The 12217-nt window shown below is 40.0% G+C and overlaps 1 protein-coding gene across 7 annotated transcripts in view; it reads right to left on the reverse strand.

Moving 5' to 3' along the window:
- GRIA2 (glutamate ionotropic receptor AMPA type subunit 2) overlaps positions 1–12217 on the reverse strand; it is a 148023-nt gene that overhangs the window by 81869 nt on the left and 53937 nt on the right. For all 7 annotated transcript variants that reach the window (XM_019481455.2, XM_006270894.3, XM_019481453.2 and 4 more), the window contains exon 3: positions 3361–3600. In XM_019481455.2, the coding sequence (XP_019337000.1) occupies positions 3361–3600 (240 nt within the window). The remainder of the gene's footprint in view (positions 1–3360; positions 3601–12217) is intronic.

Genomic DNA, 12217 nt, shown 5'->3' on the forward strand with positions numbered 1-12217 from the left:
CTGTACACAAATTCACAGAGCCTGGGAAACAAGCAGGAAGAATTGGAAGCCCTTGCACAGTCCAGGAACTATGACATGATTGGAATGACAGAGACTTGGTTGGATAGCTTGTGTGACTGGAGCATTGTCATGGAGAGGTACAAAGTGTTCAGGAAGGACAGGCAAGGGAGAAGATGGGACATTGCACTTTATGTAAAAGAGCCATATGATAGCTCAGAGCTCTAGTATGAAACTGGAGATAGGCCTGTTGATGGTCTCTGGGTTAGGGCCAGAAGGGAGAGCAACAAGGGTGATGTAATAGTGGGGGTCTTCTACAAACCACCAGACCATGGGGAAGTGGTGGATGAGGCTTTCTTCAAACAGCTAGTGGGAGTTTCCCAATCACAGACCTTGGTTCTCATGGGGGACTTCAATCACCCTGACATCTCCTGGGAGGGCAATACAGCAGTGCAGAAACAATCCAGGAAGTTTTTGGAGAGTGTTGGGGACAATTTTCTGGTGCAAGTACTGAAGCAGCCAACTAGGGGCCATGCTCTTCTTGACCTGCTTCTCACAAACAGGGAAGAATTGGTGGGGTATGTAGTAGTGGATGGCAACTTGGGGAGCAGTGACCACAAGATTATTGAGTTCAGGATCTTGAGGAAAGAAAGGATGGAGAGCAGCAGAGTAAGGACCCTGGACTTCAGAAAATGAGACTTTGACTTGCTCAGGGAACTCATGGGCAGGATTCCCTGGGAAGCCAGACCGAGGGGAAGAGGAATCCAGGAGAGCTGGCTGTACTTTAAAGAAGCCTTACTGAGAGTGCAGGAACAAACCACCCCAATGGAAACGCTTATAAGAAACTTGGACAAAGAACTAGGGAAGAATATAAGAGCATTTCATGGACATGCAGGGATGAAGTCCGGAAGGCCAAAGCACAACTGGAGTTGCAGCTAGCAAGGGATGTGAAAGGTAACAAGAAGGGTTTCTACAAGTATGTTGGTAGCAAAAGGAGGATCAGGGTAAGTGTGGGTCCCTTACTGAATGGGAAAGGCAACCTTGTGATGGAGTTTGCAGAAAAGGCTGACGTGCTCAATGCCTTTTTGCTTCCATCTTCACAGTCACGGTCAGCTCCCAGACTACTGTACCAGACAACACAGTTTGGGAAGGAGGTGAGCAGCCCTCAGTGATGAAAGAACAGGTTAGGGAAGTCCATGGGACTGGATGGGATGCAACTGAGGGTGTTGAGGGAGTTGGCTGATGTGCTTGCAGAGCCACTGGCCATCATCTTTGAAAACTCCTGGTGATCATGAGAGGCCCTGGATGATTGGAAAAGGGCAAACATAGTGCCCTTATTTGAGAAAAGGAAAAAGAAGGATCCAGGAAACTATAGACCAGTCAGCCTCACCTCAGTCCCTGGAAAAGTTATGGAGCAGATCCTAAAGGAATCCATTCCTAAGCATTTGGAGGAGAAGAAGGTGATTAGGAACTGTCAGCATGGATTCACCAGGGGCGTGTCATGCCTGACCAACCTGATTGCCTTCTATGATGCGATGAATGACTCTGTGGATATGGGGAGACAGGTGGATGTGGCATACCTTGATTTCACCAAAACTTTTGATATGGTATCCCACAACATTGTTGCAGGCAAACTAAGGAAGTATGAGCTTGATGAATGGACTGTAAGGTAGACAGAAAACTGGCTGGAGCATCAGGCTTAGAGAGTAGTAATCAATGGCTCGAGGTCTAGTTGGCAGCTGGTATCAAGTGGAGTGCCCCAGCAGCCAGTCCTGGAGGTGATTTTACTCAATGTCTTCAACAACAACTTGGAAGATGGTATAGAGTGCACCCTTAGCATGTTTGCAGATGACACAAAGCTGGGGGGAGTAGTAGATATGCGGGAGGGTAGAGCTAGGTTTCAGAGAGAAGTCGACAAATTGGAGGATTGGGCCAAAAGGAATCTCATGAGGTTCAACAAGGACAAGTGCAAAGTCCTGCACTTAGGATGGAACAACCCCATGCACCAGTACAGGCATGGGGCTGGCTGGATAGGCAGCAGCTCTGCAGAAAAGGACATGAGGATTACAGTGAGAAGAGATGGAGGTGACTAAACTAGTTTGTTTTAGTGCTTGAATTTGGATGTGCTCTTTGGTAGAAAAATATATATTTGAAGTTTGCTTTTGAGTCTGTAACTTTCAGGTTAAGTACAGACAGTCAAAAAGCCCAAGACTGAATTGATTCAGTCTTTGCAGGTTAGTCTAAACTGCAGAGATTAAGTTGAGAAGCAATTGGATACACATTTACTTTTGTTTCAGGAAATACAGCCACATGCCTGCAATGGCTCAGCCCAGAAGCTGGGGGTGCTAAAGCATGGCTTTCTGGCACATAAACACACACATGCTGGCTATTTCCTCTTCCTGCTGCCCCTGAGGTCTCTGAAATTTGCAGTCCAGAATAACAGCAGCAGAACTCTGCAGAGTTGCTCATCACTTTCTCTTCCTGCTTCCAGGTACCTCTGGGATTTGCAGTCCAGTCACAGCCAGTAGTAATTTTCAGTAAGTTCAGTAGCAGGGCAGCTCTGTACTTGGGGGAAGGTGGGTTTAACTCACCTCTCTGGCCCCAGAACCCACCCAGGGTTTGCCTTGTTGAGGGGGCAGTCCCTGCCTCCCCCCACCCCCACACTTTCTCTGCTGGAGCAGACAGCCCAGAACAGGGTTGCAAAGCATGCTGGGATGCTGGGGGACACTAATTTAACTTGAACCAGGAAGGGGTCTTGGACAGAAATTTCATAAACCAGTTTGACCCAAATTATTCAAGTCTGATTTAAACCTACATTGAACCAGGGTTATCTTAAAGCAGTTTCAGCCATTTTGAAACTGGTTTCTATGTACTGAGCTTCTGTTCTGTTACAGATTTAAACCTGTTTCTGATGACTCAACTGGTTTATGTGTAACATCTGTCCCTAGCCCAAGTAACTGGCAGGTGACTCAGAATCTGTGTGTGGGAATTTATGGATGCTCTAAATTAAAGAGTGAGAGACAGAGATGCTAAAAATGTGAATATATATTTTCCCCCTCTACAATATGTCTATTTTTAAAGAGACTTTTTATGGGAACAATTTTCCAAAGACATACTTTATCTTCCATCTATGCTTATCAGTGCACTTCCTTAATTCTTTAACTTATATTGGAATTATTTCATTCTCGGTTAAGCTTCTTTTCACTTTGACTACATACAACAATCAGATAAGCTTCTTTTTGTCAAAATTGATATTTAATTTTTCAAAAGGATGCTCCTTGTTTGCCTTGTAATACTGCCTGAGCATTTTGGTAATATAAGTATAGCAAAAAATTATACTGATAAGTTTCTGCTGTATCTTACCTCTGTCACTGTCATATAAATATGCAAACTTGTTCCACTGATAGTATTCAATCAAACTAAGAAGAGCTCCCTTGAGGTCGGGTCTCATCTGAATGACAAATGGGTGTGTTCCATCTGTTGGGAAACTTGGAGTTATGAAGGAGACGTGAAGAGTCCCACAAAATGAGGTTATGGTATTTACAGACTTCTTGTCATAGAATCCAAAAATAGCAAAGACTCCTCTTGAAAACTGGGAGCAGACTAGGAGAAAGAGAAAGAAAGCGAGATCAAATACTGAGAAACAAAATTTATTTGCAAAAGTTCTGAAATCTATTACCTGTTTATTTCATATAAATATTCATACTCACACACTTATTAATGGGTGATATCAATTCTTCATTAGAAAACATAATCAGCATAATTAATTACTAACTAAAAGTCAGTAATGCATGCCAAACATTAACTTCAACACCAGAGATTAAGTTTATGCTCATGAAAGAATGAATTCAGAAAGAAAACTAAAGAATAGATTATCTTTAGTTCCTTTTGTCCTGAAAGAATACTGCCTAAGCCAAAAAAAAAAAAAAAGTCAGGTGGAATTATTTTTTAAAATATTTCTTCATCCTCTGAGCATAATGCAATAATCATCACTGCTAACTTTTTATTCAGTTGAAAATAATATAACTTGGGGACAAGGTGACTTGAAATTTTTGTGAGATATTTAAATGAGTGAATCTTCCATCTCTACTTTTTGAAGTTAAAACAAACAGTGAATACACATAAATGAAGGGAAGAGATAATGTACTATATATCTCTGAGTTCTGGCTTTTGTTTAATTAAATGTTTAATATCATTTTTTTTTTTATGACTCATCAAAAGCAGGTCCTTCTGGATGATGCTTGAGGTCACATAGCAGAAAAAATAATCTCTTGGGTTTAAATAACATGCTGATTATTCAGTTTTTATCACCACCACAGACAATTCAAGGCAATGACAATGCTGATCACTGCAGCCTGGATAAAACATCTATTTCTTTTCAGTCATTCTAATCATTGACACTAAAAATGTAGCATGTTCAGAAAGCTTAGAAGAATTCATATTTCTGTTTACTAAAACTGGGAAAGAAAAAGAACAAATTAGTTAAAATATTCAATCTGTTTCTACTCTGTTATCCCTGATTCATTTGTCTCCTGAGTTCTTCTTGATATGCTGGTCGTCTTAGACCTGAAATAATAGGCAAGTCCCACAAGCAAAAATGCACATTAATTCTAATTACCATCTCCTCAAAGCCAGACACCAAGACCTGCTGTCTCAGTTGCCCTAAGTAAATCTGGAATATAACAAAGTACAATTTCCCCAAATATTTATTATACCAATAACCAACCATATGCTAGATCATATATATGAGAACAGAATTAAGCACAAGATCATATTGAACCTTGTTTCTCAGATTTTGTCTAATATTATTCCAACGTCTCTTTTTAACTTACTTGTCATTTAATGTAATATATATTGAGCATCACATAGTACTCAATATCCTCTTTTTCGGTTGATTTCTATTTTAGCCCTTTGTTAAGCCCAACACCCATTGTTACCATAAGTCTATTTCTCATACTATGAAGTATCTATTGTACTGACCACAACCAAAAAAATCTAAGCACTAAGTGAAATCCTGGCCCCATCAGTCAATGACAAGCATTCATTGATCTCTATGTAACCAGTATTTTACCAAAAGCATAAAGATTTCATGTGTGGCAAAAAAACAAAACAAAACAATTGAAGAAAAATATTAAAAACTCTTTTAAAATGTCTTTCTTTGATAGGATGATTTATTAGAGCTAAAAGCAAATCTAGTAGGGAATTCCTTGTACTTGTGTTTTATTCATATAAGGAGTGAGAAGGAGTGGAACAGTCACTGTTCCCCTTGCCTTCCCTAGATTGGGATCACCCCAACCTATGTAAGGCATGGAGAACAGGGCAGAAGGGGAGGCTGCAGGCTGCACACCTGTACTGTTCCCTCTCCCAGAAAGATATCTACTCATGGAAATTTCTTGGAAATTTCTACTGGTAGAAATGAATGCCTGTTCAAGACCATAAATGAACTGGAAAACCTATTTAGAGGTTAAATTCGCATGTCCAGTAGGGCTGTGCGAAGCTTCAGTCGCTGATTCGATTCAGCGGTGATTAGGCCCAATTCAGTGGCTGAATCTCTGAATCAGAATTGAATCAGGAGACCCTTTTGTCTCTCTGAATTGAATTGGAACATTTCAAATCGATTTGGAGAGTTTCGATGATTCAGACATATACACAGCTTTAAATGTTTTTTCTACATACTTCAAGGTACCAGGCAGCTCATGAATGCTGAGATGCTGGGGCGGATGAAGTGTCCCATGGGAACACGGTTTGGGGGGGGGGGGCAGCAAACTCAGTGGCAGACCTGGAAGTGGACCAGAAGTACTTCTGGTCCACTTCTGGGTCCTCCGTGGAACATCCAGGGGACCCCTCCTCCACCACCAGCTCAGCGACTGGTGCCTCCTGGGTGTGGGGGGGGGGGTACCCAGGCTTCCCTGCAGCTGATTGCTGAGCTAGGGAGATGCGGGCGGGGGAGGAGGCCCTGAGTGCTTGGCGGTGGACCCGAAATACCATAAGTACTTCTGGTTCACTTCTGGGTCCATTGCTGAGGATGCAGGCCCCCTCTCTCCCATGCATATGAATATTCACTTCGAGATTCCTTTGCTTCTACAGGAGTGTTTGGGTATGAGAACTGAATTTGTTCCTAGTGATTTAAACAAGTCTGCTAAGCAATAGGAAGCAGCATATAACTTCAAATGTTAAATAATGTAGTCCAGTCACAATACAAGATTCCATTTTGAAGCTGCACTGCATTTTAGGAACAATCAGTCTTACAACTGTATACAAAAATAGCCCAATTCTATGGTACTTGCATGTATAAAAGTCTGTTAAAGATCAATGGTAGGTCACTCATGGAATGCCAGCAAAAGACACATTTACAAAAAGTTTCTAGACTTGTCATAAAGGCAAATGCCCTTAGATTCTGGGGCATTTGGCCTCCTGGGAATAGGTGAAAAGAAATATGAAAAGGTGCTTCCAAATATTTTTTAAAAACCCATACCAGTGGATAATGTAAAAATTGTAATTCTTTTTGGCAGCATTCCCACTCTACAAAAGTCTACATTGACACTGCTATTGCTGGAGGGCATTATTTTTATAATGGTGACTTACAAGCTGTTCACTGCTATTAGGTTAAAAAAAATCATGATGATTAGGATTCCCAAACCATTCTAATATGAATGATATATTTTACTAAAGACATTATATGTTACTGCCTGGGTTCATTTCTTTCAAGCTGTTCTTATTTTCAAGTATTTCTCTTCTGTATATACTGTTCTTTCTATTATACTAGAAAATGGTCTAACTGATAAAATGAGGGACAGTATACAACAGATTCATTTTACAGTAACATTTGTGGAATGTAGGTTTTTACAGTAACAGCAAATGTTTGATCACAAGACAAAAGATAGAAACACTAAAAGGTGCAAAAAAGAATCCCAGTAGATTTTATAACATTCAAGAACTAAGCATTTTCATCTTTGAGCCATTCCTGTTCTACTCATATAACCAGGTTGACATTCATATTGCTCCTTGTTTTTCCAAAACTGTAAAAACCCGTCTCTTTCTTTCCATTCCAAAGGATAAAATCCCACTCTGAAGCAGCGAAGCACGTATGCATTATATAAGTCAGTGGAGTTTTAAAATACATGCCCAAAGGTAAACACAGAGTTAAATGCTTTGTCAAAGCAAGACCTAAAACACTTGCTCATATCCTTATCATTTTTTGCCATCACCATTCTAGGGCGTCTTGTTAATATATCATCCTTGTTCATTCTATTCAAACCACAACAGACAAAATTATCTTCCTTGACGTTCAATCAAGTCATGTGAGCCCCCGCTTTATTAAAACTTTTTATTAAAGCTTTCCAATTTTTTTCTGTACTGAGTTTCAAATTATTGTCAAATCTCAGTAAAACTCTCTCATCTCTCACTCTCTACCATAAAATAATTTCCTACCGCATGAACTTTACTCTGCGAGTTAAATGGTACATTCTCAGTGTAGAAAATGCTTATTACTCTGCCAGCCCTCTGCACAGAAAGTATGCTGTCCTTCCCTACTCTTTTTATGCTCACAAATTCAGTACATTCTTTTATTATTTTAATTGGTATTTTTCAAACAGGTTGATTTGCAAAACCATATATTTATGTTTAATTATAATAAAGACATCTAAAATAAACACACCTACCTCTAGATTTATAAGTGATCTATAGATGTAGATCACTTTCTAATTTATTTCTTCAGAAAGGTATTAAACACATACTACGTTAATTCTCATTTAAATATGGGAACATACTTAAGTATTTGCTGAATCAATGCTTTAGAGAAATTTCTGAACACTGTTTTTCTTTCACCTTCATACTTGTTTAGATCTAATATCACTAGATAAAAGTATAAAGCAACAACTCCTATCATTAGTGATGCAATGTAAATGAAATACGTTAAATATGCAGTCTATTACATTTACTTAATAACATGAATCCTGTCCTTGAAACAGCTACTTTCAAAGAGTTATTGCACACATAGAACATAAATATTAAAATTCAGAATATGAAATCATTAAAAAATGTGAATATTTTTTACTTGATAAAGTTGTCTCAATTTGGAGACCGTTGAAGTTTGTTTTGCTAAGGACGGAATAAATCAATCAATAGAGGCATACTTTGGGTTAGAAAGGGTTGCCTTTAAGTACATACTTTGGGCAGATTTCTAATAACATCTTTCTAAGCTAAGATTTTCTTCGAGCGTATGAGTTATATATCCAGATGTCAATTAGAGCCAATGTAGTTAGAAAAAAATACTTACACTCTATTACCAAATATTCAATGAAGTTGTTGTAGTAGCTACTTAGTAATGTCTGTGTATGCTGCTGTGTATATTGTGCTTTTTTTTTTTTCAAAATACCCAAACATTTTTTGGAAGATTCACTTTTTGTTCTGAAAGTTTGGTGTCTCCCCAAACATTAATATTATGACTATTTATACAAAATCCCAAAAACTAAATTTTAGCTTGAAAAAAAATTGCCTGTTAATGCTTATGTTTTGATTACTGTAAGTATTAATCTACTCTGGTCTTATTAGTTTAGCTTTTTATGCTAACTAACTCGTACCTGTGTGTGTGTGTGTGTGTGTGTGTGTGTGTGTGTGTGTGTGTGTGTGTGTATGCCTATGGCACTGATTGCCAGTCTAATCTGAATCAATTCCAAGATTAACATAGGGAAATATATTTTCAGAGCACATTGTTTAATCACATCCAATACAGTAATCATTCTCTCACTTCTAAAGAAAAGAAAACATGGTACAAGAGTAAGGAAACAGCCAAGCAGAACCTCTGTAAAAAAGGACAAGAAGATACAGGGAAATGCATGTTGAGCTGAAAAACTGATAGATGAAAAGGAAGCTGCCAGGAAATGAGACAAAAATTGAATACCCAGTTGGTAATTTCAACAATCACTCAGCTTCTGTAATAGGCCAAGTTGAAAACAAATCATCATTAGAAGAGAATTATAAACAACAACATACTGAACAAAAGTAGTAAAGAAACAGCAAGAGCCACAGCTGCCAAACAAACTTCCAAATGATTAAAGCTACATTAGAAAAATATTGTGAGAACAAAGGACCAGTATGGAGTGTTTTCAAAAGCTATCAACTAAACCTCACTATAGCACACCTTATGCAGAATGCAAGACAATTTTATAATATGTTTATGTTTTGATTTTTTCTTTGTGTGACTCAGTTTACTCAGTCAGGCTGCATGATAAGCTTCAAGTGTGATGGAATAGTTTTCTTGTCAGGACAGGGAAACAAAACATAAGATGCTTGTGTCTCATAAATTTCTGAAGCCCTATGAATTTATTATCAGGAACCATCATGGAAACACCTGGGATTGAATGGAATAATGGGTCTTGAATGGAATGGAGTACAATGGAACACAGTGGTCTTTTCAAGAGCTAAGGATGAATTGAATGGAGCCGGGAGAAAGAGTTCTTCAGACATGTCTGCAGGTTTATACCCCAATAAGTAATAATGCCCCAATCACTCACTGCTAGTTATGCTAGTGCTGGCACTGTTGGGCACATCTACAAGTGCATTAATGTGCTTTACTTAATGCACATTAGATCTAGTACTTCCAGGGGCCTATACATGAGCACAAAGGCTTCTCCAGTGCACTGGAATTCCAGCATATCAGAGCAGACTTAATTAACTGTGTCTGCTGGAGCTTGGCAATTGCCATGCTCCAGCAGCCTCCTGTGCTGTATCAGCCTCCCTGCACTTAAAAAAGGTGGTGGGGGCACTTAAACTAAAGCTCATCAAATGAGCTATAGTTCAAGCACCTCGTCACCATTTTCAAGCATGCAGATGCTGATACAGATGTGGCAACACTTTAATTAGAGTCAATTAAAGCTCCCCTTCCCCAACCCCAGAGCATGTATAAAAGTGCCCTCCATTGTGAGATACTAGGAAAATGCACATTAGCTTTAAAGTGCATTAACTAAAGTCTTAATGTGCATTAACTAAAAAGCACAGTTCTCAGTGATGCTTAATGCACATTAGCCTATTATAATATGCATTAACTAAATAACATGGGGTTTTTTAGTGACACTTTTATCTGCATTAAAATGGGTTGTTCATTAAAGCGGATGAGTAGATGCATCCTCTGTAATTAATACAGGTTTCATTACTACTTTCCAATATGGGTAACCCTCAAAAGTTAATCTAACTTGTCCTAACTGTGCGGATCATGGAAAAAAGGATGCTGCAACTCCAAGACTCAGTCTTGGAGTTGTTACGCCTTAGCTCTGTATTCTTGGGCAACTCTGGCACAGGATGCAGTCTGTCTGACTCACAAAGGACTCACCCCCCGTCCCCCTCCTCTACATAAACGAAACTGATTAAGATGCAGTGAGAGACGCACCTAAAACTCTCTAGATAAGGGTGATAAGAGTGAAACAACTGCCCTAGGTCTCATTTACATCCAAGATGGAACCAGATGACCATTCATTTACATGAGAGATGGAAAACAGAAAGCCTGAAGCAGAGACTGCAGTGAATTCTGGGACCAGAGAAGCAGGAGAGCGCTGCATGATGGGGAATCTGTGCTTCCAATGTTAATTAACCCATGTTCACACACACCCAGCTCAGCATTTATCAGACCAGTTCTAATCTGGATTTGCTAAGGACTTTTCCCCCCCAGACACACACACACAGCTCTAAGTTTAATAGGCATCTCGGGCCGTACATTCCCCGGTCCCAGTATGGGAGGCCTATTTAAACTTGATTGACTAAAACTCGGTTGCCAGGTTAGGGAATGCTGAGGCAAGAGACCGAGTCCGAGGGGGTATGGGCAACATTTGAACAATGGTTAAGGGTTCATCACAGCATCCAGCCTGCTGGAGCCCTAATCCCAGGTGTTATCATATCTTTCCCGAGACGACTGGTGGAAGTCCTCTCCACAAAAGGTTATGAGCACCCCAATAATTGCTTTAAATCTGGAAAAGTCATGCTAAGCTGAGGCTTGTGCACAACAAGTAAAAATCCCAAATCCTGATGCTGCAAGCTAATCTATTGCTCCTGAAGAAATCATGAGATATCCCATCAGGATATCTGCCATCCATAGGAATCTCAAGCTGGCTCCCAAGTATTTGGGTTACTCCCTAATCTTAAGTGTTTCCTGATTATCAATCAGTTTCCTGAGATGGTCCAAACCAGATAACCCCTTGTCAATAGAAAAGACAATGATTTACACTACTGAGGGTGCTTCAAAGCAGCTGAACTGAGGGTATAAAAATCTGTAAGTGTGTGTGCTAAAAAAGAGAAAGAAAGAAGAAGCAGGAGGAAAGAGGGAGAAAAGGAAAGAAGAAGAAAACTCCTGTGCTGACACCATCCCCTGTCATTCTTGGGATGCTGGAAGAACAGATCGTCTCTCTCTTCAAGAATTGCGCTACGGACTGTGCCTGTCAGCTTTGCAGCCTGAGTACCATGGACTAGGTGAGATTACAGCGTTCTCTCTTCTTTCTAGGCATAAACTTCTGAACCTGAACTGTATCAGTTAAACTTGAGCTAAAGTTTCCCCAAATACTTAGTGAAACCAGGGTAGTATTGTCATTGTTTGTGTGTGTTTTTCTTTTGCATGTCTATTACTACTAGTACCATTATATATTTCATATGCTTAGCAATAAATAACTTTTATAGGCAAACTGGTAGTAATTGGGTATATTTTTCCTTCTCTGCTTCTCTTTCCTCCCGTGCTCTGCAGCAACGCTTCTTTTACCTATGCTAAAGATCCCTGTGAAGCCTAAATTACTGTGGGGTCTGCTCATCAAGAGGCCAAAGATTGGGACGTGCTGAGTTTGAAACACATAAGGGGATCAGCTTGTACAGGCTGATTGACCCAGTTTGACTCAGACATGCCCTTATGAACTGAATGCTGGCCCATGAGGGTGTCAGCTGGACACCCAGCCGGATTCAGAGGGATTCTGTTTACCTGTGTGCTTGTGTCTGACTGCATTTTATTGTTGCTCTTATGAACTGATTCTTGGCATATGAGGGTGTCAGCCTGTCCATGCTGATCAGCCTGGCCAGGTCAGGCGTGTCACGTTAATTTGTGTGTATGACTGATTTGGTGACTGGAGGAACCCAGTCCCATTGAGATTGAGTCCTGCAAGATAGCTCCACTGGGGGTGAGGGCTTGCAGAAGGGAGAGATACAGCTCCGTATAGTAACACAAGCAGCACACTGACAGAATCAC

Source organism: Alligator mississippiensis, chromosome 2 (assembly GCF_030867095.1).
Source record: "Alligator mississippiensis isolate rAllMis1 chromosome 2, rAllMis1, whole genome shotgun sequence".
NCBI lineage: Eukaryota > Metazoa > Chordata > Crocodylia > Alligatoridae > Alligator > Alligator mississippiensis.